The sequence below is a fragment of the Euleptes europaea genome, chromosome 19, assembly GCF_029931775.1.
Source record: "Euleptes europaea isolate rEulEur1 chromosome 19, rEulEur1.hap1, whole genome shotgun sequence".
Classification (NCBI taxonomy): Eukaryota; Metazoa; Chordata; class Lepidosauria; order Squamata; family Sphaerodactylidae; genus Euleptes; species Euleptes europaea.
This window is the reverse complement of record NC_079330.1, coordinates 31462442-31484619: the sequence shown is the minus strand read 5'-3', so window position 1 is coordinate 31484619 and position 22178 is coordinate 31462442. Positions and strand designations below refer to the sequence as shown.

Below are 22178 nucleotides of genomic sequence, written 5' to 3'. Positions count from 1 at the left end.
TATATATTTTTAGGTTAATTTTACTTTATTTGTTTTTGTTATGTTTTGTTAGAAAAAAAATTAATTAAAAACATTATCTATTTCGCCCGCCCCCGCCCCGCCCGCCCGGCCCCTCCCCGCCGCGCCGCCTCCTGGCCGCTTTCCCGGGAGAGGCCGGCGGGCCTCGCCTGGCCCTGCCCGGCGGCGGGCTGAGGGCCGCGCTCGGCTCCTCCTCCTCCTCCTGCTCGGAACGCGGAGCCGCGCCGCGTTGGGCGGGCGGGCGGATTGTTGCGCGCCGAACGCGGCCGCCGGCCCCGCCGCCATCGTCGCTGCAGCGAGGCGAGGGAGGCCCCGGGCCGCCCGTGCCCCTCCCGCCTTGCCTCGCTCCCTCCGCGTCCGCATGGCGGGGGCGCCGCGCTGGCTGGGCGTGAGCCTCTTCTCGGACCAGGGCGGCAGGAAGTACATGGAGGACGTGACCCGGGTGGTGGTGGAGCCCGAGCCGGCGGGGCCGGCGGGGGGCAGCCCTGCCTCGGCGCCGCCGCCGCCTCCCTCCCCCGGCGGGGCCCGCTCGGTGGCCTTCTTCGCCGTGTGCGACGGGCACGGCGGGCGGGAGGCGGCCCAGTTCGCCCGCGACCACCTCTGGGCCTTCATCCAGAAGCAGCGGGGCTTCCGCTCCCGCGAGCCGGCCGCCGTGTGCGCCGCGCTCCGCAAGGCCTTCGTCGCCTGCCACCGCGCCATGTGGAAGAAGCTGCGTGAGTGGCGGTTGGGGGGGGCGCGGGGGGGGACACGCCGGGGGTTGGGGGGCGGGGGGTTCCCCCTCCCCTTCCCCCTCCCCTTCCCCTTCCCTCCCCCCCCCCCGCGCCAGCGCATCTCCCTCGCCAGCGGGGTCCGCGTTCACACGAACAAAGGCGGGCCGGGGTTCAGGGGTTCGCGGGGGCGGGGGCGTGAATTCGACGGTTAGGAACCTTTTTGGGGGGGGGGGTCGTTTGAGCGCTCCCTCCTAACGTTTTGTTTGGAGGCAGCCGTGCCGAGTAGACAGGGTCGGGTCCCATTCTTCAATGTTTTAAATTATTATTATTATTTTATATAAAGGGATACAGAAAAGGGGGGGAAAGGGAGAAAAGGGAAAACATTTCATCCTCTGAATAATTATTATTATTATTATATTTTATTTTTATATAAAGGGATACAGAAAAGGGGAAAAAAGGGAAAGGGAGAAAAGGTAAAACATTTCATCCTCTGAGCCTCACCGTGATCTGAACTTGTGTGTGTGTGTTAAGTGCCGTCAAGTCGCTTCCGACTCATGGCGACCCTATGAATGAAAGTCCTCCAAAATGTCCTGTCTTTGACAGCCTTGCTCAGATCTTGCAAATTGAGGGCCGTGGCTTCCTTTTATTGAGTCAGTCCATCTCTTGTTGGGTCTTCCTCTTTTCCTGCTGCCCTCAACTTTTCCTAGCATGACGGGTCTTTTCCAGTGACTCTTGTCGTCTCATAGTGTGACCAAAATACAATCTGAACTTAAAGGAGGCTATTACCATAGTTTCTTCACAGTGGGTAGTCGGGTTAGTCTGTCTGCAGTAGTAGAAAAGGGCAAGAGTCCAGTAGCACCTTCAAGACTAACAGGAATATTTTCTGGTAGAGTATGAGCTTTCGGGAGCCACAGCTCACTTCTTCAGATACAGCTAGAATGTGAATCCATCTGTCTGTACCTGTGCAAGTTTCTTCACAAGGTTGATGGATTTCCATTCTGTACGGCTAAATGTGGTGCCTTCCATGAAGATAATTCACAGTGGGTGGCCGTGTTATTCTGTCTGCAGTAGTAGAAAAGGGCAAGAGTCCAGTAGCACCTTAAAGACTAACAAAAATATTTTCTGGTAGCGTATGAGCTTTCGTGAGCCACAGCGAAGTGAGCTGTGGCTCACGAAAGCTCATACCCTGCCAGAAAATATTTTTGTTAGTCTTTAAGGTGCTACTGGACTCTTGCCTATTTCTACTACCTTAGTTTCTGTCATTCATCCTGGACGTTTAAACATCTTAAAACTCACTAAAACACATTTCGTCCTCCAAGCCTCAGCATAACTTGAATTTAAAAAGAAAAAGAAACATTTAAACATCTTAAATCTCATTTAACATTTAAATGAGGTTGTTGTCTTGTTTTGATGTTGTGGGCATGGGCTGCTAGGCTCCCCGTCTGATTTGTATGGCTGCTGTGGGCAAATAAATGTAAACAGGCAAGCTCAGAATCCGATTAAAAAAGAAAGAAAGATGATATTTGGTATGCGTGTATCCACGCTAAAGAAGCAGGCTTCAGGTTCAGAGTTTTGTTGCTATATTGTGTGTGCCTGCAAGCATTAAACTAGTCTATGTTTTGGCCATCTTCAATTTTGTAGGGGAGATTTCTAAATCTACCCCACTCAGCAAGAAATTGCCCTTGTGGGAAGACCTGTATTGAAACAATTGCACATCTGCTCTTCCATTGCTCCTATTATGAAATTCGATCAAAATTTTTAACACCTATTTTGGTAAACAAGACTGGATTATCTGATCCTGTAAAGGTGTCTTTTCTCTTGAATAATTGTTCTCCCGTCATAATTGAGAAAGTGGCCAAATTCTTTCAGAGTGCCATAAAAGTACAACATGACAAAACCCAGGGATGAATATTGTGTACAACTATAACATTATTTGAGCCGAATGTAATAGTTTATTGTATAATTTCAGGTTTTTTTATGCCATTAAAGGTTTTGGTATTGGTGTTGAGAGAGAGATGTAAGGCTTGAAAGCAATTAAGCACTGTTGCAAGCAAGTTATGCCGATGATCTCTGGGTGCAGTCATATGCTAAATTATAACGTCTGCAAAATACAAACCAGCTGTTGTCGAAAGAGGAGGAATGTTTATCGTCTCTTTAGAATGACTTATTTTTTTGCCACTCGTTCATGTACGTGTATATGAATATTCTCTTCCAACCCACCATAATAACTCTGGCAAGTGTGGCATGCATTCCAGAGGTGTGGCCGGATCCTGTGCATGAATGTTGTCAGACTCTCTAAGGCCCACCAGAGTCCAATGGGGCTTGGTCCCACTGTGTAAACCTGAGTGTATGCTCCCCTTGAAGTGGGGAGTAAACTCCCCCTCCTATTGAAAAGGGGAATGTGGGATTGAGGCCACAGTTTTGGGACACTTAACTTGAAACTAAGGTTGGCCTACCTAGAAGTAAATCCCACTGAGTTACAGAGGGAATTGCTTTGGAATAGGCATGGGTAGGATGTTGTTATAAATCCCACGAAGATACGCAGTACTTCTAAGTAAACACAGATAGGATCCGGCTGCAGAAGGGGTCTTTTAAAAGTTCAGCTCTGCATTAAAAGTGTCTTACTTTCACACGCCTGTGAATGGGCATTGCCTCTCCTTCACCCAGAACAACCAGTTCTCTGTGTGGATGACCTTATCTTGTGTTCTTGTTCTCCTGATAAAGGGAGTTTCAGTGAGGCAGAAGCTCCACTTTTAAAAGGACAGGGTGTGTGGCTGCTCCCTCTGTTAGGATCGGCGGACATTGTAAGCTTGAACAGGGAATAAATGTTCCTTTGAAGCATGTGTACCATTAGCGGTGCCACATCTTTAATTCTGGCTCATGAAACATACCCCTGCAATAAATGAGTTAGACTTTAAGGTGCCACGTGTATATTGACATGGACAGTGATGTGGTTGCTTCTCTTCCTGTGGGCACTGTCTCGTCTTAAAGAAATCACCCACAAAGGCTCTGCACACCTTTTTCTTCGTGCCTTCTATTTTATCATCTGCTGTCCTTTTTGTCACCTAGTTAAAGAGAACCGAATTGCAGAAATTATAATTGATGAAATGTACTTTAATTAGGTTTTAGCGTCCGTAGCTTGCAGCTGCTTTGGCCTTTAGCTTAAATAAACTGATGAAGTCTTTTTACCCTACTCGGCTGGTTTTAAAACAACTTGATTATGTAGCTTGAGTGCTATCTCAGTCTTTTGTGAGCATTCTCTAGCTCTCATTCGGAGCTAGACTGCGGCAGATAATAGAGTGGCTCTTGGCGGCTGGACCACTGTTCATTAGGTCTTTTATTTAACGAATTTAGATCTGGCCTTTTCTTGAAGCTGTTTAAAGCAATTGCAAGAGATAGGACAATCACATTTGTTAAAATGTAGGCACATATCAAGAAATTGCTAGAAAGAGTTCAGGTTTTAAAAAATAACATCACCAAAAGACCGTCTGTGACAATACACACAAAACAGCATTGTCTCTAAAAGGTCTTAGGTGCAAGAATCAAAAACCTTTAACCAATAGCAGATTTTAAAAACTGTGTTTGATGCCCAGAAGGAAAGAGGCTAGACAAGTTCCGGGGGGGGGGGAGGAATTCCATAATGGGGGGCTGCTGAAAACCCTCCCTTCAGAGTCTGTCATGCTCACTTCTGTTACTGTAGACTTCTTGAGAAGGGCATCATTTGCAGTTTACGGAGTTTGGGTGGAGGACGTCCGTCAGGTACTTTGGTCCCTGGCCACTTACAGCTGAAAAGGTCATTGCTTTGAACTGAGCTCGAAATCAAACTAGAAGTCAGGGCAGCTAATATAACACCGGACTGTTCTGTTAATTCCAGCAAACTCCAGTTAGAATCCAGGTTGCTCTGTTCAGAATGAATTGTGGCTGCAGGTCCGGCACAGGTCTCAGCCTCTTTCAGAAACACTTTGTTAGACCTGCGGGACCTGGCTTTTGGAGACGAGCTGTAAACTAGAACACGACCCCGTGCCTGTTTTCTTTGAAGTAAGGCCAATAGGATTCAGTGCAACTTGCTTCCAGGCAAGCATGCGCAGGATTGTAGCCATAAGTCATTGCTTGTTGGTATTCTGTCCAGTAATTGAGCAGGAAGCAAACGGAGTTCCTGCCTTCTCCCAGTAATCTGAGGAATGAGTGCTAAGGTCCTGGGATGTGTTGACATATGTATTTTATCACTTTTTCATTAAAACCAGCTGAATGGAAGTATTTTTGCCTGTTTGCATTCAGGCTACTGCAGTATAGCTCTGATTTATGATGGCCCTTAGACAACAACCCCTTGTTGAATCCCAGTTGTTCTGTCTTCATCACCTTACATCTCTTATTTCTCAGAACATGCTAAATTTGGCTTGTGAAGTTAAGCAGAGATTATTTGAAATTATTTTTTGACAGCCGTCTTGATCTAAGAGGAAAGGCAGATTATAAATATTTTAATGAATTAATACATATTTTTAAATCATTGCAACCTTGGGAAGTAGTAACTTGAATGCATTATACTCTTTGACCGGTTAATGTCCTTGGAGATACACTAAAATGTGCTTGTGTAAGGTCTCTTTGCTGTGGCCTGGATGGCCCAGGCTACCCCAATCTCCTCAGATCTCAGACTCTAAGCAGTGTTGACCCTGCTTAGTACTTGGATGGAAGAAGAAGAGTTGGTTTTTATATGCCAACTTTCTCTTACCACTTAAGGAAGAATCAAACTAGCTTACAATCACCTTCTTTTCCCCTCCCCACAACAGACACCCTGTAAGGTAGGTGGGGCTGAGAGATCTGTGACTAGCCCAGGGTCACCCAGCTGGCTTCATGTGTAAGAGTGGGGGGGGGGGAATCCAGATTACCAGATTAGCATCCACCACTGATGTGGAGGAGTGGGGAATCAAGCCCGGTTCTCCAGATCAGAGTCCACCACTCCAAACCACCGCTCTTAACCACTACACCATGCTGGCTGTCCCTGGAGACCACCAAGGAAGTCCAGGGTCACTATGCAGAGGCAGGCAATGGCAAACCACCTCTGAACGTCTCTTGCCTTAAAAACCCCATGAGGCATTGCCATAAATTGGCTGTGACTGGATGGCACTTCACACAAACACGGTCTCTTTATTGCCACTTGTTTTGGAATCAAATTGATGATGCCGTCGGAAGAAGGGCGGGGGGAACGAGCCACACCTCCCTCATGCCTGGATCCAGCTCTGTTGGGAATGTGCTCACCAAGGGACATTGGCTATTTTTGGTGGGGTGAGCATATATGGATAACATCTGGGACACAATTCCCCCCACCCCGCCTCCTGAACTGACAGTGTCAGTATAACGCTGGGTCCCAACATGTGCTTCTGTATTTTGTGAATTTTCATTTATTGTATAGGGGGAAATCCCAATAGAGCTTTGCATCTCAACAGTTTTCAATTTAACAATGTCATAGATTTAATTAGAATTTGTAAGCCACTTTGGGAGCCGATCTTGCTGAACAGTGAGCTATATAAGTACACCCAAATAAGTTTGGTATTGAATTTTCATGCCTTTTATGTTGATATTTCTCTCCCTCTCCCTCTCTCCCTCTTTTAAATTCTGCATTCCATTGACAGCAAATTTTATCTGACAAGCAGGATTAAAATAAAACCTTCTAGTGTTACATCTGAAACAATGAACATTTGAATAGTAATAATCATTATGGTATTTTTGAAGCTGAGCAAGGACTCAGAGGTTGAGGAACAGTGTAGATTGTTATTAAAGAAAGCATTTGTGTGTGTGTGAGTGAGAAAGAGAGAGCTTGGGGTTATCCTTACAATTACCCTTTCTCTTTTAGTTCACTTGGTCCCCCTTCCCCATCTCAGCAGTCGGCTTGTTCCATGTATTTTTTTTAAGGGTACACTCAGAATTGGCTGGGGGTGGTATAAGCAGTCAAACAGGCATGGATTGTGTTAATGGCAGGAGGAGGGGAAGTGGGTAAACAAATTGCAAGGGAAGGTTTTTGGTAGAGAGCGGCGGGGGGGGGGGCGTTCTGGAATTGCCTTCCTTTAATGCTGCAGCCAGCTTGATTCTGGAGAGCTGACTTAAATTGTGTGTGTGTGTGTGTTCTGGTGCCATAGAAGGAAGCATAGGGGAGAGTTGTTTCTTTCCTTCTGTCTCCTGGAGTTTCAGAACACAAGTTGACGGTTTCTCAGGATTGCCTTTGGCCCCTTTCAAACGGCCCTTATAATCCATTTGAGCAGCCGGTTGCTAATGGATTTTTTGTGTCATTTCAGACACAACTGTTTTGGCTCCCGGCTGCTAACAGATTTTTTTTTAACCTTTTCAGACAAAGCCTCTTGCATTCCGTTCATGACGGCGGTAGACTTAACCGAGGCCTACCTCCACGTGCCCATTCATCCACGACACAAACAGTACCTCCGTTTTGCAACTGGTCAATTCCATTTCCTCCAAGGGAACTAATGTATGTAACCTGAAGATCAGTTGTAATTCCAGGAAAACCCAGGGCCCCAACTTGAGGTTGGTTTCTCTAGCTTAGATGCTGCTTTACCACCTCAGTGAGAACTAGGTTGAAAATGGGGGCAGCTAACACCTGTTGGTTAACACCTGTTATCCATACTGAAGGGTGGCACATCAGACCAATTTGCTTGGCACATGGGGCCAGTTCTCCTCCCAAGCAACTGAAGTGAGCCCCTGAGGCGCGGGCAACATGCTGGGGCTGGCAGCATGGGAGAAGACGGTAAGCACGGGCACATCTTCACCTCCCATGGTTGTGTGACTGCCAGCCAGTTACACACTGGGCCCCTGAGGTGCTGGCTGCGCTCCTGGGACTTGGCTTGCCAAGGACAACCCTCGCCTATCTCTCCCCTCCCATTTTGCTTGTCGCTCCAACCCACAACTTCACAGGCAGTGCAGGGTTTTTTTTTGTCATCACTTGGGCCAGAAAAGCCTCTACATGATCCGGCAAATAACTGCCTTGTTGGGGTTAGACCAGATGGTCGTTTAGTGGCTTGGGAGTGGCACGTGGCTCTTTTGACGTGCCAACTGTGGCTCCTCTAAGCACCATTCCCCAAAGTGGCACCTGCCCCCTGTTCCAAGGAAGTGGGCAAGGCCCTTGCCCACTGAGCCTTGTGGTCAGTGCCCAATTTACCTATAGGCTTGGCAGACTGAAGCCTAGGGCCTCAAAATCTAGGGGGCCGCCAACCTAGGTGTATAATATTTTTTATCACTACAGTATTTAACAATAACATCTTATGTCCTTTAGAGGAGAAATTGTGAATTGCTGGATTTTAAACACCCGTCATCATCCTCGGCTTTACTGAGTTTTGTTTAAAACATTCTTCCATCTTTCTCTAGCCATGAGGGTGGGGGATTGGGAGGGGCCTCACAAGCGGAATAGCCTAAGGCCTCTCTTCATCTAAATCTGGCACTGCTTGTGGTTGTCAGATGGCTCTCACCGCTGCCAGAGGATGGGTGAACTGCAAGCCGCTTGCTAGGGATGGAAGTCAAGGGCCTGGAAAATCACATGGATGCAGCCAAAAAACATAGTTCAATATTTAAAATTAGATCCTAGTTAGTGCGGTGCAGTTGTTAAGAGCGGCAGACTCTAATCTGGAGAACCAGGTTTGATTCCCCACTCCTCCACCTAAAGCCTGCTGGGTGACCTTGGGCCAGTCACTGTTCTCTCCGAACTCTCTCAGCCATTCCTCCCTCACAAGGGGACAGAAAGATGCTTGTAAGCCGCTTTGAGACTCCTTAAAGGTATAGAAAAGTGGTGTATAAAACCAACTCTTCTTGTTGTATGTATGTGTTGTCGCGCTGCCCCGTGAGCGGGGGCGTCCGGAGGGTCTCTGGCCTGGAGGACGTCAGGGCTGAGACAGTCTCTTCCGCCTCAGACCAATCCGAGGGGGAGTCAGAGCTCGACTCTCCCTTGGGTGTCGCCAGGGTGCCACAGGACACACCTTGCAGCTCACCTCTGGCTTCAACATCCTCCCCGGCAGGCAGACTTCTCTGGCCTTATATACCCTCCAGGCCAGAGAAGTCCCGCCCAAGATCCGCCCCTAGCCCTCCCCCCGGAAGTCCATATAAGGGCTGGGAGGATCCACCTCCCCGCCAGGAGACGTCAGACGCGGGCGACGCCCCTTCCCAGCTCGCACCCGCCCGACGGTCAGCTGAGCTGCGGGGAGGCCGGCTATTGCCGAGGCCCCACCCACGCTGCTCTCGGGATCCCCTCCTCCTGCTGCCGGATGTGCAGGCCGGCGGCCCTCGGCGGCCCGGGCCCATCGGGACCAACGCTGGCTCGTGGCTCCTGTGCCGGTGGCGTCTGGGCTGACACGGTGGTGGGGCCCGGCCCCCTCGGCGGTGTTGGGGCTGGCGTGGCGGTGGTCCGCGGTCCCCGCGGAGGTCTGGGCCGGGCTGGTGGTCTGGCCGCCGGCTGCTCCTGTGGCTGCTCCCGCCGGGCTCTCTCCTTCCGTGCTGGCCTGGTGGGGTGCTAAGGAGAGAGGAAGCCTCGGAAATGCCGCCCCCCCCTGGGACACCCGGTGAGTGTGGGGGCTGCCTCTCGGCCCGGGAAAGGGGGTTGGGGACCCCTCCCGGGACATGTGTTAGGGTAGGTGGCACATGGGGCATACTGTAGTCAGCGTGGTGTAGTGGTTAAGAGTGGTGGTTTGGAGCGGAGTCTGATCTGGAGGACCGGGTTTGATTCCCCACTCCTCCACATAAGCGGCGAAGGCTAATTGGTGAACTGGATTTGTTTCCCCACTCCTACACACGAAGCCAGCTGGGTGACCTTGGGCTAGTCACAGCCCTCTCAGCCCCACCTACCTCACTGGGTGTCTGTTGTGGGGAGGGGAAGGGAAAGGTGATTGTAAGCCAGTCTGATTCTCCCTTAAGTGGTAGAGAAAATTGGCATATAAAAGCCAACTCTTCTTCTTCATCATCATCATTTATGTCATAACAATTCAGTTTGACGCCCCTGCTCTAAGGAGCCTCAGAGTTCCCTGGGATTCAACAGCTGCTCAGAGAGAAGCAGGTGGTTGGGGTGTGTTCAGGTGAGGAGCCGCAGGCTGCTTGTTCAGACTTGCCAGGGATGTTTTTGTGTGTGCAGAAGCTCAGCTGCATGGCGAGGTGTTTCCTTTGGGTGGAGAGGTTTTAAAATATACAAAGCTTCCTTATGCAAAAACTGGAGCACCGGTTCATCTAGGTTGCTGCTGCGGAGGAAGGATCCTCCCATCAGCTGTCACTTGAGAGTCTTCTGCTCGAACCCGGGACCTTCTGCATGAAATGCATGTGGTCTGGAAAGCCAGTGTGATGTAGTGGTTAAAATATTGGACTGGGATCTGGGAAATCCAGGTTTGAATCCCCACACAGCCGAGGAAGCTTTCTGGGCGACTTTAGGCTAGTCACACACTCCCAGTCTAACCTACTCCACAGGGTTGTTGTGAGGATCAAATAGAGGTGAGGAGAATGAAGTAAGCTTTAGGTCCTCATTGGGGCAAAAGATGGGATACAAATAAAGTAAATAAAATAAATCTGTTGCTTAGCCACATCCCTCCTCCCTAGTTCGAGAGTCAGCTCTTGCAGGGTTTCTCGCTATGTGCATGAAGATGCATTTAACCCTCCATTGGAGTCTCTCTCAGTTGCTGCTGAATCACCCCGATTTGAGGTGGGAAAGCACATGTTTTTCCCTCCACTGCATTATTGTTCCCCAAGAACTACGTTTTACTTTTGCTTTGTGGCTGTCATTCCCTGCTGTAGTCAAAACTAAAGAGGTACACTTGGGTTCCATTGACTTGGGATTTATTTATTTATTTATTTTTAAAATCTTTACACCCTGACATTTTCTGCCGTGGAGACCCAAAGCTGCTCATGTTGTTCTTCTCCGTTTTCTCCTCACAACAGTCCTGTGAGGTAGGTAGGTAGGGCTGGGGATGTGTGGGATGGGCCCAAGGTCACCCAGCAAGCTTCCATGGCAGTGTAAGGATTTGAACCTGGTCCTTCCATATCTTAGTCTGACACTTCCCACTGCACCACACATGCCCTCAAAGACCGTATTTTCTTGATGGGGGGGGGGACAGTTTTCCCCCTCCCCCCAGCAGTTTTGCCTCATGGTAATCCATAGAATTTGCCTCCTGTTAACCCCACGCTGGAGAGCCAGCATGGTGTAGTTAAGAGCGATGGTTTGGAACAGTGGACTCTGATCTGGAGAACTAGGTTTGATTCCCCACTCCTCCACATGAGCTGCGGAGGCTCATCTGGTGAACCGGGTTGTTTCCCCACTCCACATGAAGCAAGCTGGGTGACCTTGGGCCAGTCACAGCTCTCTTAGATCTTTTTCAGCCCCACCTACCTATCAGGGTGTCTGTTGTGGGGAGTGAAGGGAAGGTGATTGTAAGCCAGTTCGATTCTTCCTTAAGTGGTAGAGAAAGTCGGCATATAAAAACCAACTCTTCTTCTTCTTCTTAATGGGCACCACTACCCAGAACTGTCTTTTCTCTCTGCCCTGTTTCTTGGTGACATCATAGTGGCACCTTTGGACTCTCATTTTGGCGGTGGGTTGTTGGAAAAGCGCTTCGTTTGAAAAGTTCAATGGTCCAAGCAAGTTTGACAGCCAAGCAGATGGCAAGCCTTTTCCCAGCTTGCTCAGTTCCTTTGTGGTGGGCAAGATAAAACAAATAATATTTCCTGTCTGCAATGTACCGAATACCAATAACGATCATTGAAAAAATTTATTTCCCAGTCCCCTGGTGTGACCAAATACTGATTGGTTCTTTGGGTCCAGGAGGGCCAGGTGATTTCTTGGGCAAGGGGTGGCTGTTGTTGACTCGTCCATGTGGAACATTGGTGGCCCTTGGCACGGGTTGAGATGTGTAGATAGGGGTGGCAAAGGGAGTGGTTATTTATCACTGGCCTTCACCTCCGTGCATTGTATCTACGAGAGAACTTTTGCTCAAGTTCGTTTCCTTCCCCTTGCAGCAGAGTGGCCGAAGACCATGACAGGCCTTCCAAGTACATCCGGAACGACAGCCAGTGTGGTGATAATCCGGGGGTCGAAGATGTATGTGGCTCACGTGGGCGACTCGGGAGTAGTGCTTGGAGTCCAAGATGACCCCAAAGACGACTTCATCCGGGCCGTGGAGGTGACGCAAGATCACAAACCTGAGCTCCCGAAAGAGAGGCAGCGAATCGAAGGACTCGGGGGCAGGTGATTGTCTTGTTGTCTTTCTCGTGGGTGGGCCTGATTTTGTACGCCAAATATGACCCATCCAAGTTGTGTGCGATTTCTGATTTTAAGCCACCAATAATGGTAACAGAGAATCCCGGACATTGTGGCCAAATACCCAGCCTGTGATGATTGAAGACGAAGAGTTGGTTTTCATACCCCTCTTTTCTCTCTAAGGAGTTTCAAAGCGGCTTACAAACACCTTTCCTTCCCCTTGTGAGGGAGGCGGGCCTGAGAGAGTTCTGAGAGAACTGTGACTGACCCAGCAGGCTTCATGTGGAGGAGTGGGGAATCAAACCCGGTTCTCCAGATTAGAATCTGCTGCTCTTAACCACTACACCATGCTCTTACCCACTACACCAGAGTATGAGCTCTGTCCCTATAGTGTGTTTGGATCTGGGTTGTGTACTTACAACCCCGCAACTTTTGTATGGAATCCCAGTTTGGATCCAGGGTTTTAATAAAGAAGTGGAGCGTCTCAGGGCAGTTTTTTTGAGACGCATCCTTGGCGTCACAAACTCTGTTTGTTATTTCTCTCTGTGCGCTGAGCTGGGACTGCACACAATAGAATCTGGTGCTTGGATCACTACTATCAAATACTGGTTACGCTCTCATTTTCGATCCCCCCCAAGTAGTTTATTGGCAGCTTTACATACTGACTCAACTGTTTCTAGATGGTCTCGGCTTATCTTAAATAGGATCAGATCACTCGGGATTGATCTTGATTCCTTGTCCAATTCCAGTGAATTATATATTTTTAGGTCAATCCAAAAAAGGATATGGGACAGTGATTCCCAAATAATAAAAGCCGGTGCTGAAGGTATCTGCTCCCCTCGTTTTTTAGGCCTTTCTTATCAAACAAACTCTATGGCCCAGTATTTTTTTAACTTAACTATACCTTCTCACCGTAGAGCATTTTTGATGGCCAGATTTAATATACTCCCTTCAGCTGTTGTTAGTGGTAGATACAAGGGAATACCACGCGAAGCAAGATATTGTAGGTGTCAATGCAAAGAACCTGACACAATACAACATATTCTCTTGTACTGTCCACTTTTCACACAGCTTCGATGCAGCTTAATTAGCTCCCTTCCTCAATTTACTATTGCAATGACTACTGGAAACATAGCCCATTTATTGGATGACAAAAGCTTTGAAGTTACCACTCAAGTAGCCGAGTTCCTGGCCAAGGTCCTAAAGGAGGGAGAAAGAAGGAGGGGAACCCTCATTTAATTGTTTATTATAATATTTACCGATGAACTGTGTATTTATTCTTTTTTAGATCCATATCTAGCTGCTTTACATGTTTGTTTTGTTACTGTTAATGCCAATAAAGGTTCTGTTTTCTGTTCTGTTACAACCATGTCAGGTCATAAGACATGCTCTGCTGGGTCAGACCAAAGGTTTACCTATCCCATAATTTGATGGTCCAGCTGTGGCTATCAAGAAGTTTCATAGAAACCTCAAAGTCACGCGTGAAAGCAGCAGCCCTCTCCCCAGTGTATGTTCACAGCATGTGGCACTTAGAGGTAGACTGCCTCTAAACATGGACATTCTAAGTATGAATGGCTAAGAAGAGTATGAGAGGTCTACCATTTTCTTGCACCACATTTGCTGTCATGCCAACCAGGGCTGATCCCAACCAGGGCTTGAAAGAAAAATTTGAAGGGAGGTTTGCAAACCTGGATGGGGGGTGGAACCTGGTTAGCATTAGCCATAGTTAGGTTTGGGGCAGATGCAGCCACAAGACAGCGTAAATATAGGAATGTAAGAGAGCCAGTGTGGTGTAGCGATTAAAATGTCGGGGTAGGACCTGGCAAGCCGGGGTTCAGATCTCTGCTCTTACATGAAGCTTACTGGATGATCTTGGGTGTGCCACAGTCTCTCAACCTAACCTCCCTCACAGGGTAGTTTTGAGGGCAGAATGGGGAAAGCAGTCTCCCCTGAACTCCTGGGTGGGAGGGCAGGATAAAAAGGTATTAGATAGGATTTTAAAAAGAAATTCGGGTGGTTTCTGATGCTGGCTGTATTCTTCATTTTTAAATTAGTTTTTGTATCAGTGGTTTGAGTGTTTCTGTTCCTTTTTATCTTCCCTTTCAGGTTTCTGGTCCTTATGATGGTCAAGATAAGGCTGGCAATGCAGGAAGTGGGTGATGGAATTTAGCATGTCAGGCTGGTCCTGAAAATTATCGAGTGGCGTTGTTGTTTGTTGCCTAAGGGGTGCACAACAGAGCCAGATTCTGCATTGTGGGCCAGGGCCAAGCTGTATAGAGCAATTTATTTATTTAAAACATTTACTGTTTCCTTTCCACCCAGATAACAAACATAACAACCCAGATAATATAAAACTATTAAAATATTTCAGTATTCAATATTAAAATATTTCAAACATTAAAATGGGTTTTAAAATACGCACATACACACACACATATATATGTGTGTATATATATGTGTGTGTGTATATATATATATATATGTGTGTGTGTGTAATATATTTTTATTTATATTATGAATATCAAGTCTTTAAAACAATTAAATAAAACATATAAACATGTACAGTGAGGAGGGCTAATTAAGAGTTAGTGAAGGAGTGCCAAACAAAACAAAAAAGTCTTCACCTGCTGGTGGACGACAACGTTAGAGGGAGACAGATGCATAAAAGACCGAGCGTTTGAGGAGAGGTATAAATAATTACAGTGGTTAATTGGGAAAACCAGGATTTTGCGTCCATGAAGAATATGGCAGTTTCTTAAAATTCATATTTCTAGTTCTTATGGTTTTAGTGGTAAAACCAGCAGCCAGGCACATGCAATTTCACAAGGCAAAGCGGTGATGAGTAATATTAAGCGCTACTCCCAGGCAGGTCCGGGGAAAAAATCTAGCTTTCCTGGGATTTAGCTAGCCCTACTAGGGGTTCAGCTCTTTAACCCTGTGGCCCAAAGCCTGTCGTTGTTATGCTTCTCTTGCTTGCTAAACTGAGATGTAGGTTTGTTATTTCACTTGCAGACATCTGGAAGCATGCCCCGCAAATCCAAGGCATGTGCAAATATTCTTAGTTTGCCAACTCAATAATGGAAATTATTTAGCATTTACCATGCATTTTAATGATTAGTCCAGTCACCCATGCAAAACCATCCTGGCAAGGGAGGTCAGTATGATGACCTCAATATTGCAGGCCCTGCTAGTGTGATATCTGAGGCGGCAGAGGTAACATTTGAACCTGGGACTTCTCATAGTGCGTGCTCCTAACTCAAAGCAGGGATGGAGGGTGGAGTCCCTGCTCTTCAGGCCTTGCTGCAGACAGATGTAAAATTTCCACTCTTGCGTGCACTCTGGACCTTCTCCCCTGTGATCCATATTGTTGTTGCCATTGTTCCTCCGTGGGGCAGAGACAATATAAAGAGCAGGTGAGTGGGCCAATCAGCTGCCCTACTGCTTTGTCGAAACACAATGTCTGGGGCATAGGAGCTGGCACTGCTCTTTCGCTCTTCAACTCCACACCAGCCAGGTGGGCACACTTCCCTCTCTTTTTTAGTGTTTGGGAAACTGCAACGCCCACAAAGTTTTCTTGCCAACGTCGCCCTCACCAGAACCCTCCCAGTTTGTTAATCTCCAGATAGTGGCACTTGTGGCAAGTGTCTGCTCCATCAGGGCTGGCAAAGGTCAGCCGATGGCTTTCCTCTTCGACCGGCTTCTGCCTTTGGATGCTTGTTTATCTTGGCTGGCTGAGTCTGAATCCAGGACCTTAACAGATACAAAACCTTTTGTACTGCTGCTGACCAGGGGACCCCCCTCCCCATTGTTATTCTAGTATAGCTGATACTCCTGCTATTGTTGAGTTAATACCCCCCTCCCCATTGTTACTCTAGTATAGCTGATACTCCTGCTTCCTTGGATGGCATGTTGTATGACCTTGGTTGGCGCTTCATGTGTCTTATAAAGTGGACCTCCAGTCCAAGAAAGCCTCTGCCGCAATCAAATCTGCTGAGTACCACAAAGACTTCAATCTGTTTTTCTGCTGCAACACTCCTTTTAAATTTGGGACCAGGAAGAGAGAACCCTGCTTGCTTAGACCAGTGGTCCATCGATCCCTGCATCCTCTTTTCCCACAGTGGCTGGTGAGATGCTTCCTGAATACTTGCAAGCAGGTCACTGAGGCCAAAACGCACACATCCCTCCCCGCATTACTGTACTTCACCAGCTGCCTTTCACTCTGACCTGGATGGCCCAGGTTAGCCCAGTCTTGTCAGATCTCAGAAGCTAAGCAGGGTCAGCCCTGGTTAATACTTGGATGGGAGACCACCAAGGTAACCCAGGGTCGCTATGTAGAGGCAGGCTATGGCAAACCCACCTCTGAATGCCTCTTGCCTTGAAAACCCTACAGGGTCACTGTCAGTCAGCTGACGGTGACCACCTCAGCTGCTTTTCAAAGGTACACTGCCTCTGGACGTGAAGGTTCCATTGAGTCACCATGGTAGATTTCAGTTTATCTCGGTAGTGTTTTATTTCTGTTTCGTTCTCCGTAAAACTCCTTTAGTTTTTCCCTGAAACATTAATAGTGAACTGGCATTGTGTGTGTGTGTGGGTGGGTGGGAGGGTTATTCTCCCCCCTCCCCACTTCTTGGCACTAACACCTGTCCTGCTGTTCCGCATCTGAGAGCAGGTGCTAAAAATGCTTAAAGGCGCAGCTCTCCTTCATCTCGATCAGGCCTCGCAACAAACCTTTGCCTCCGGACAGATGAGGCCTATCCTGTTATCTCCCTCCCTCCTTCTTTCTATTTAAAATTCTGTCTCCTGTTGTTGCTGGCGGAAATCCCAGGAGAACCCCGGCTGCTTTGAATCTTCCAATTAAAAAAGCAACTCGGAGCCAGGCCTAACTTCTGGCGGAGGCAAGAGATGATCTTTTGAATGCCTCTCTGCCCCATAGTGTGTGATTTGGCATCGGCATTACGGTTGCTGATGTCTCATAGTCTTTTTTTTAAGTCCTTTGGTCTGTTGCTCCCTTTTTTGAGGGTTAATTTTCACAAAGCTGGGAAGGAAATGTACTTGAAATAGAACATGAGGCAGTCACCCAGCTGGCCGGGAAACTGGTTTGTTGTGAGTCCTGACTCATGTCCAGAGGTGGGGAGGGAAGGTCGGTTGGGGAGGGGTTGAGGCAACAGCCGTAAAGAGACTATCAGAAAGCAGCAATGCTTCAGACTCCAGTTACCAGTCCTGACCTGGAAGTGGGGTTGCTGGGTCCCTCCTGGCCACTGGTGGTGGTTGTTTTATTGTTGTTGTTGTTTTGCCAGATCTAGATTGGGAAACTCCTGGAGATTTGGGAATGGAGCCTGGGGAGGAAAGGGACCTCAGTGAGGCACAATGCCACAGAGTCCACCCTCCAGTGTGGTACAGTGGCATAGTGGTTAAGAGCAGTGATTTGGAGTGGTGGACTCTAATCTGGAGAACCGGGTTTGATTCCCCACTCCTCCACATGAGCAGCGGATGCTAATCTGGTGAATTGGGTTGATTTCCCCATTCCTCCACATGAAGCCAGCTGGGTGACCTTGGGCTAGTCACAGCTTTTTCAGCCTCACCTACCTCATAGGGTGTTTGTTGTGGGGAGGGGAAGGGAAAGGTGATTGTAAGCTGGTTTGATTCTTTCTTAAGAGGTAGAGAAAGTCAGCATATAAAAAACCCAACTCTTCTCCTCCTTTGCCATTTTCTCTAGGGAGGCTGATCTCTGTCATCTGGAGATGAACTGTAATTCCAGGGGATCCCCAGGTCGCACCTGGAGGCTGGCACTTTTAAGCTCGCCCTCATGGTCTAGAAGCCATTTTCTTTCTTTCTTGGAATTAAGAACATGATACCTAGGATTCTGAAGTTGTGCAGCTTTTAAATGGCTTGTTTTGTTTTCTTCGCCTTTCCCCACTCCTCTGATTCCCCCCTCCCTCCAACTTTAGTGTAATCAACAAATCCGGCGTAAACCGGGTTGTGTGGAAGAGGCCTCGTCTGACCCACAACGGTCCTGTGCGGCGGAGCACTGTCATTGATCAGATCCCGTTCCTGGCTGTGGCTCGAGCCCTGGGTAAGTGGTGGCCAAACACAGAAGGCTTGGGTGGTGGAGAAGGTCTAATCGAGAGACCGGCATCACAAAGTAGACAGGGTGGACAGATCTTTTAGGGTAGCAAATCACCACTTCTGTGTATGCTTACTTGGGAGTAAGTACCTCCCCCTCCCACCCTGTAGGAGTGAGTGGCACTGATGGGGAAAAGGGGTGGGGTTTATTGAGGGACGTCATTGGGATGGGGGGGAAATGCTTCCTTCCCTTTCATGACCCCAGCCATTTAAGACCAAGCCACCCCTGGTAGGTGGCGCTCCGCCCCTTCATCTGCATAACCTAGGGTTGCCAGCTCCAGGTTGGGAAATACGTGGAGATTTTGGGGGTAGAGCCGAGGAGGGTGGGGTTTGGGGAGGGACTTCAATGGGGTATAAAGCCATAGAGTCCACTGGCCATTTTCTCCGGGTGAACTTACCTCTCGCCTGGCAGTCAGTTGTAATAACGGGAGATCTCCAGCCACAACATGGTGGTTGGCAACCCTAACATTACCTCATCATGGCTTCCATTCCCCCCTTCCCATTCTGAAGCAGTGGTACTCAGTCTGTGGCTTGTGGAGAGTAATTACCGTCAACCAAAAGAACCACATTTACTTCCAACCCTGGCGTGATGCCTACCTTTCAGGGAACCAAATGCCAACCACAAGCCCCACTGGGCAAGGGCCTTGCCCTCTTTCCTGAAAAAGGGGGCAAGGGCCACACTGGGAATGGTGCTCAGAAGAGTCAAGGTGGCTCCCGAGCCACTGAGCAGGGGGGGACCCCTTTTCTAAAGTGTGACCGAATGGCTGGAGCTAGTTTTTATTTCTATAACTAAATGCACGTGTGCATATCCCACTTCAGCACTGTACCCGTTGTAACTAACATTGGAGATTGTGTAAAGGACTGGTCTGTAAACTGTTAGGGCCGTTGGAGGCTAGAGCACATCTATTCGCATGGGGGTAGACTGCCCCCCACTTTGTGGTGCACCCTCAGTTGAGGAACGGGTGGATTTTTGTCAGCTCTGCAGTCTCGGAAAAGGGTTTCGGTCCACCCTAGACATGAATGGCAGTCATTCACGAATACGGGAGAAAGCGAAGGGCTGCAGTTAAGATGTTGTTGAGTTGTGGGGAGGCTAAGCCAGCGCCCCTCCTCTGGTGACCCCGCTGACTCCCTCAGACATTCATAGAATCATAGAAAACATAGAGTTGGAAGGGACCACCTGGGTAATCTAGTCCAACCCCGTGCATAATGCAGGAAATTCACATCTCCCCCCCACACCCCCAGTGACCCCTACTCAATGCCCAGAAGATGGCCAAGATGGCCTCCCTCTCGTGATCTGCCTAAGGTCATAGAATCAGCATTGCTGACAGATGGTCATCTAGCCTCTGCTTAAAAACCTCCAGGGAAGGAGAGCTTACCACCTGGTAATTTCAACCCGTTGGTTCTGGTCCGACCTTCTGGGGCAACAGAAAACAACTTGGCACCCTCCTCTATATGACAGCCCTTCAAGTACTTTTGAAGATGGTTATCATTGCGAATCAAGCCGACCCCTTTTTTCCACAGAGGGTTTCTGTCTTCTGATCAAGATAAGACAGGGTGACAGACTTTTGCACATATCTAGAAAATAGATACCACTCTTCCAATTTCCTTAGATTTTAAGGAAATCGAGCCAAGCTAGAATTTGAATCAGTATTACTCTGGCTAATGATCCAACTATTTATGTTTTTTCCTTTTTGGAATGCTTGAGAACGGCTCACATTGCTCCCCACAGTCTCCCATCCAGGTGTTGATAAAGCTAAGCTTCAACGTTGGGGCAGTAGCTGTTGCTTCTGAGCCATTCATTGTTTACTTGTTGCTTCTGCTGGTAGTCCGGGGTGTCATTGTCATTTACACTTTTAGCTGAGAAATTATTTACGGAAGCATGCCTGGCTAGAGTTGCCAGGTCCCTCTTCGCCACTGGTGGGAGGTTTTTGGGGCGGAGCCTGAGGAGGGCAGGGTTTGGGGAGGGGAGGGACTTCAATGCCACAGAGTCCAATTGTCAAGGTGGCCATTTTCTCCAGGGGAACGGATCTCTATTGGCTGGAGATCAGTTGTAATAGCTGGAGATCTCCAGGTAGTACATGGTTGGCAACTCTATGCGTGGCTAAACAGGCTAGGAAAACACGTTTCGCTTTGGCTGATAATTCTCAAGGACTTCTTTGTAGAAGCTATTTTATCTGCTGTGTCTCCCTGCATCGGTGAAGTTTCATTTCTTTTTCTCCCATGCTCAGATTTGCTTTTACACTTTGAATTGTATATCTGCAACAATGAGGAGTAGAAACTTATTTCACCCATTTAAAAATACTTTATGGTTACATGAACTAATTTCATCCAGTTTCTCTCAGAACTGAAGCAACAATGATTTGGACTGCCTCTATGTCCAAGGAAAGAGATTTGCAGGAATGCCTGGTCCTTGAGCAATGTATAGGGTTGCCAGCTCCAGGTTGGGAAATACCTGGACATTTTAGGGGTGGAGCCTGGGGAGGGACTTCAATGCCATAGAGTCCAATGGCCAAAGTGACTGTTTTCACCAGGGGAACTGATTTCTATCACCTGGAGATCAGTTGCAATAGCAAGAGATCTCCAGCCACCACCTGGAGGTTGGCAACCCTAGCAGTGTCATTTCTATTTGAACCCCTCTGTGCCTCTCTCCTCTTGCAGGCTTGGTTTCTTTTTTTTCTGCTCTGGGAGTTTTCAAACTGCCCAGATTTCCCTTTTTGGTCACTCAAGGAGGCATGCAGGCCCAGCTGTTCTTGTTCTCCCCCTTTCAAGAAGCTCATGTGGTGAAAATGGGGCCATGTTTGGTTTCCAAATTAATTGTCAACACCCAACATTCTTACTTTTATTTGCACTTTTGCCTCTGTAATTCTCGAACCAAGAAAGAGTGCTTTGGCCTTTAAAAGACTGTATAAGGCAAGCACAAGGTTATTTTGCCAACACTTGGCCTGGCAGCTGGATCTCCCCCCACCCCCATTCTTGCAGGGTTTAAAAGCACGCAGCATGGTTTTTTAGTCTCAACAGTAAGGATCTTAACCAGCCTGTTAGATCCCTCCCCTCTGCCCTGGGTTTGTAGCTGATCAAACAGCAGATTTAATCTTTTTGTAGGAGGATCGTATTAGAAAAGACCCTGTGAAGAACTTATTTGAATCCATATTAGGTGCTTTCATTGGATTTAGAAGGTGTAACTCTGCTTCAGACGACTTTGCAACTTGAGTAATCTTTGTAATCTGGACAAGACAAAACTTTTTCTTACATTGTTGGATGGGGAGAAAGCCTTCAACAGAGTTGAGTGGTCCTTATTGCTAGATGTGGTGGAGAAATTTAACTTTGGATCCTCCTTTGTTTCTTGTGTTAGAACTCAATGCAGGGATACAAGAGCCGAGACTGCAGATCAACAACGTTCTGACTAAATCGCTAATAACACAAAATGGCATAAGACAAAGTTGTCCTTTATCAGCTTTAATATTTGCTGTCAAACCCTTAGCTGTCACTGAAAATTCAAGTGCTTGCTTCTTTGGATTGATAGTAGACAGGAGTTACTTTTAAGTATATCTGCATGTTGCTTTAGCTGTGACTCATCCTGCAGTATCTGTTCAAACTGTTATCAAATTAATCTGTGGTTTTGGTTCTCTTTCTGGATATAATACATCAAAACACTGAAATACTTGGTGTGACAATTTCAGGTGCGGGTGGGAATCCTGTTAGCTCCCAGGTGCAATTTTTTGGGATTAGATACACTAAGAATTGGGATGGTACCCGTTGGAGCAGCAGTGTTTTTAGGTTCCCTTGCATTTTGGTGTTGTATAAAATGGAATACGATGCAGGCCAATACATCTGTAGCCTCCATATTAGAAGTCTGGGATACAGTGAGAACAAAATTGTCTTTTGTTTATACTTCTTTTATCCGGAATCAATACTTAATCATTTCTGGAGATGCAGTTGAATGGGTTTGACATGGTGTGATTAGATTTAATGATGCCATTAAGCTAAACTCTTGCTTGATTGAACAGGTAATTGGATGCATGATGGATGGGGCCGATCCATTCTGGTTCCATTAATTCACAGCTGAAAGTTCATGCTGATGTATTAACAGAGGTGGT

At 47.7% G+C, this 22178-nt stretch overlaps 1 protein-coding gene across 1 annotated transcript in view; it reads left to right on the top strand.

Moving 5' to 3' along the window:
* The first annotated feature begins 379 nt into the window (after positions 1–379).
* PPM1D (protein phosphatase, Mg2+/Mn2+ dependent 1D) overlaps positions 380–22178 on the top strand; it is a 55160-nt gene continuing 33361 nt past the window's right edge. The window contains exons 1-3 of the mRNA XM_056864968.1: positions 380–731; positions 11718–11946; positions 17907–18031. Coding sequence (XP_056720946.1) covers positions 380–731; positions 11718–11946; positions 17907–18031 — 706 coding nt within the window. The remainder of the gene's footprint in view (positions 732–11717; positions 11947–17906; positions 18032–22178) is intronic.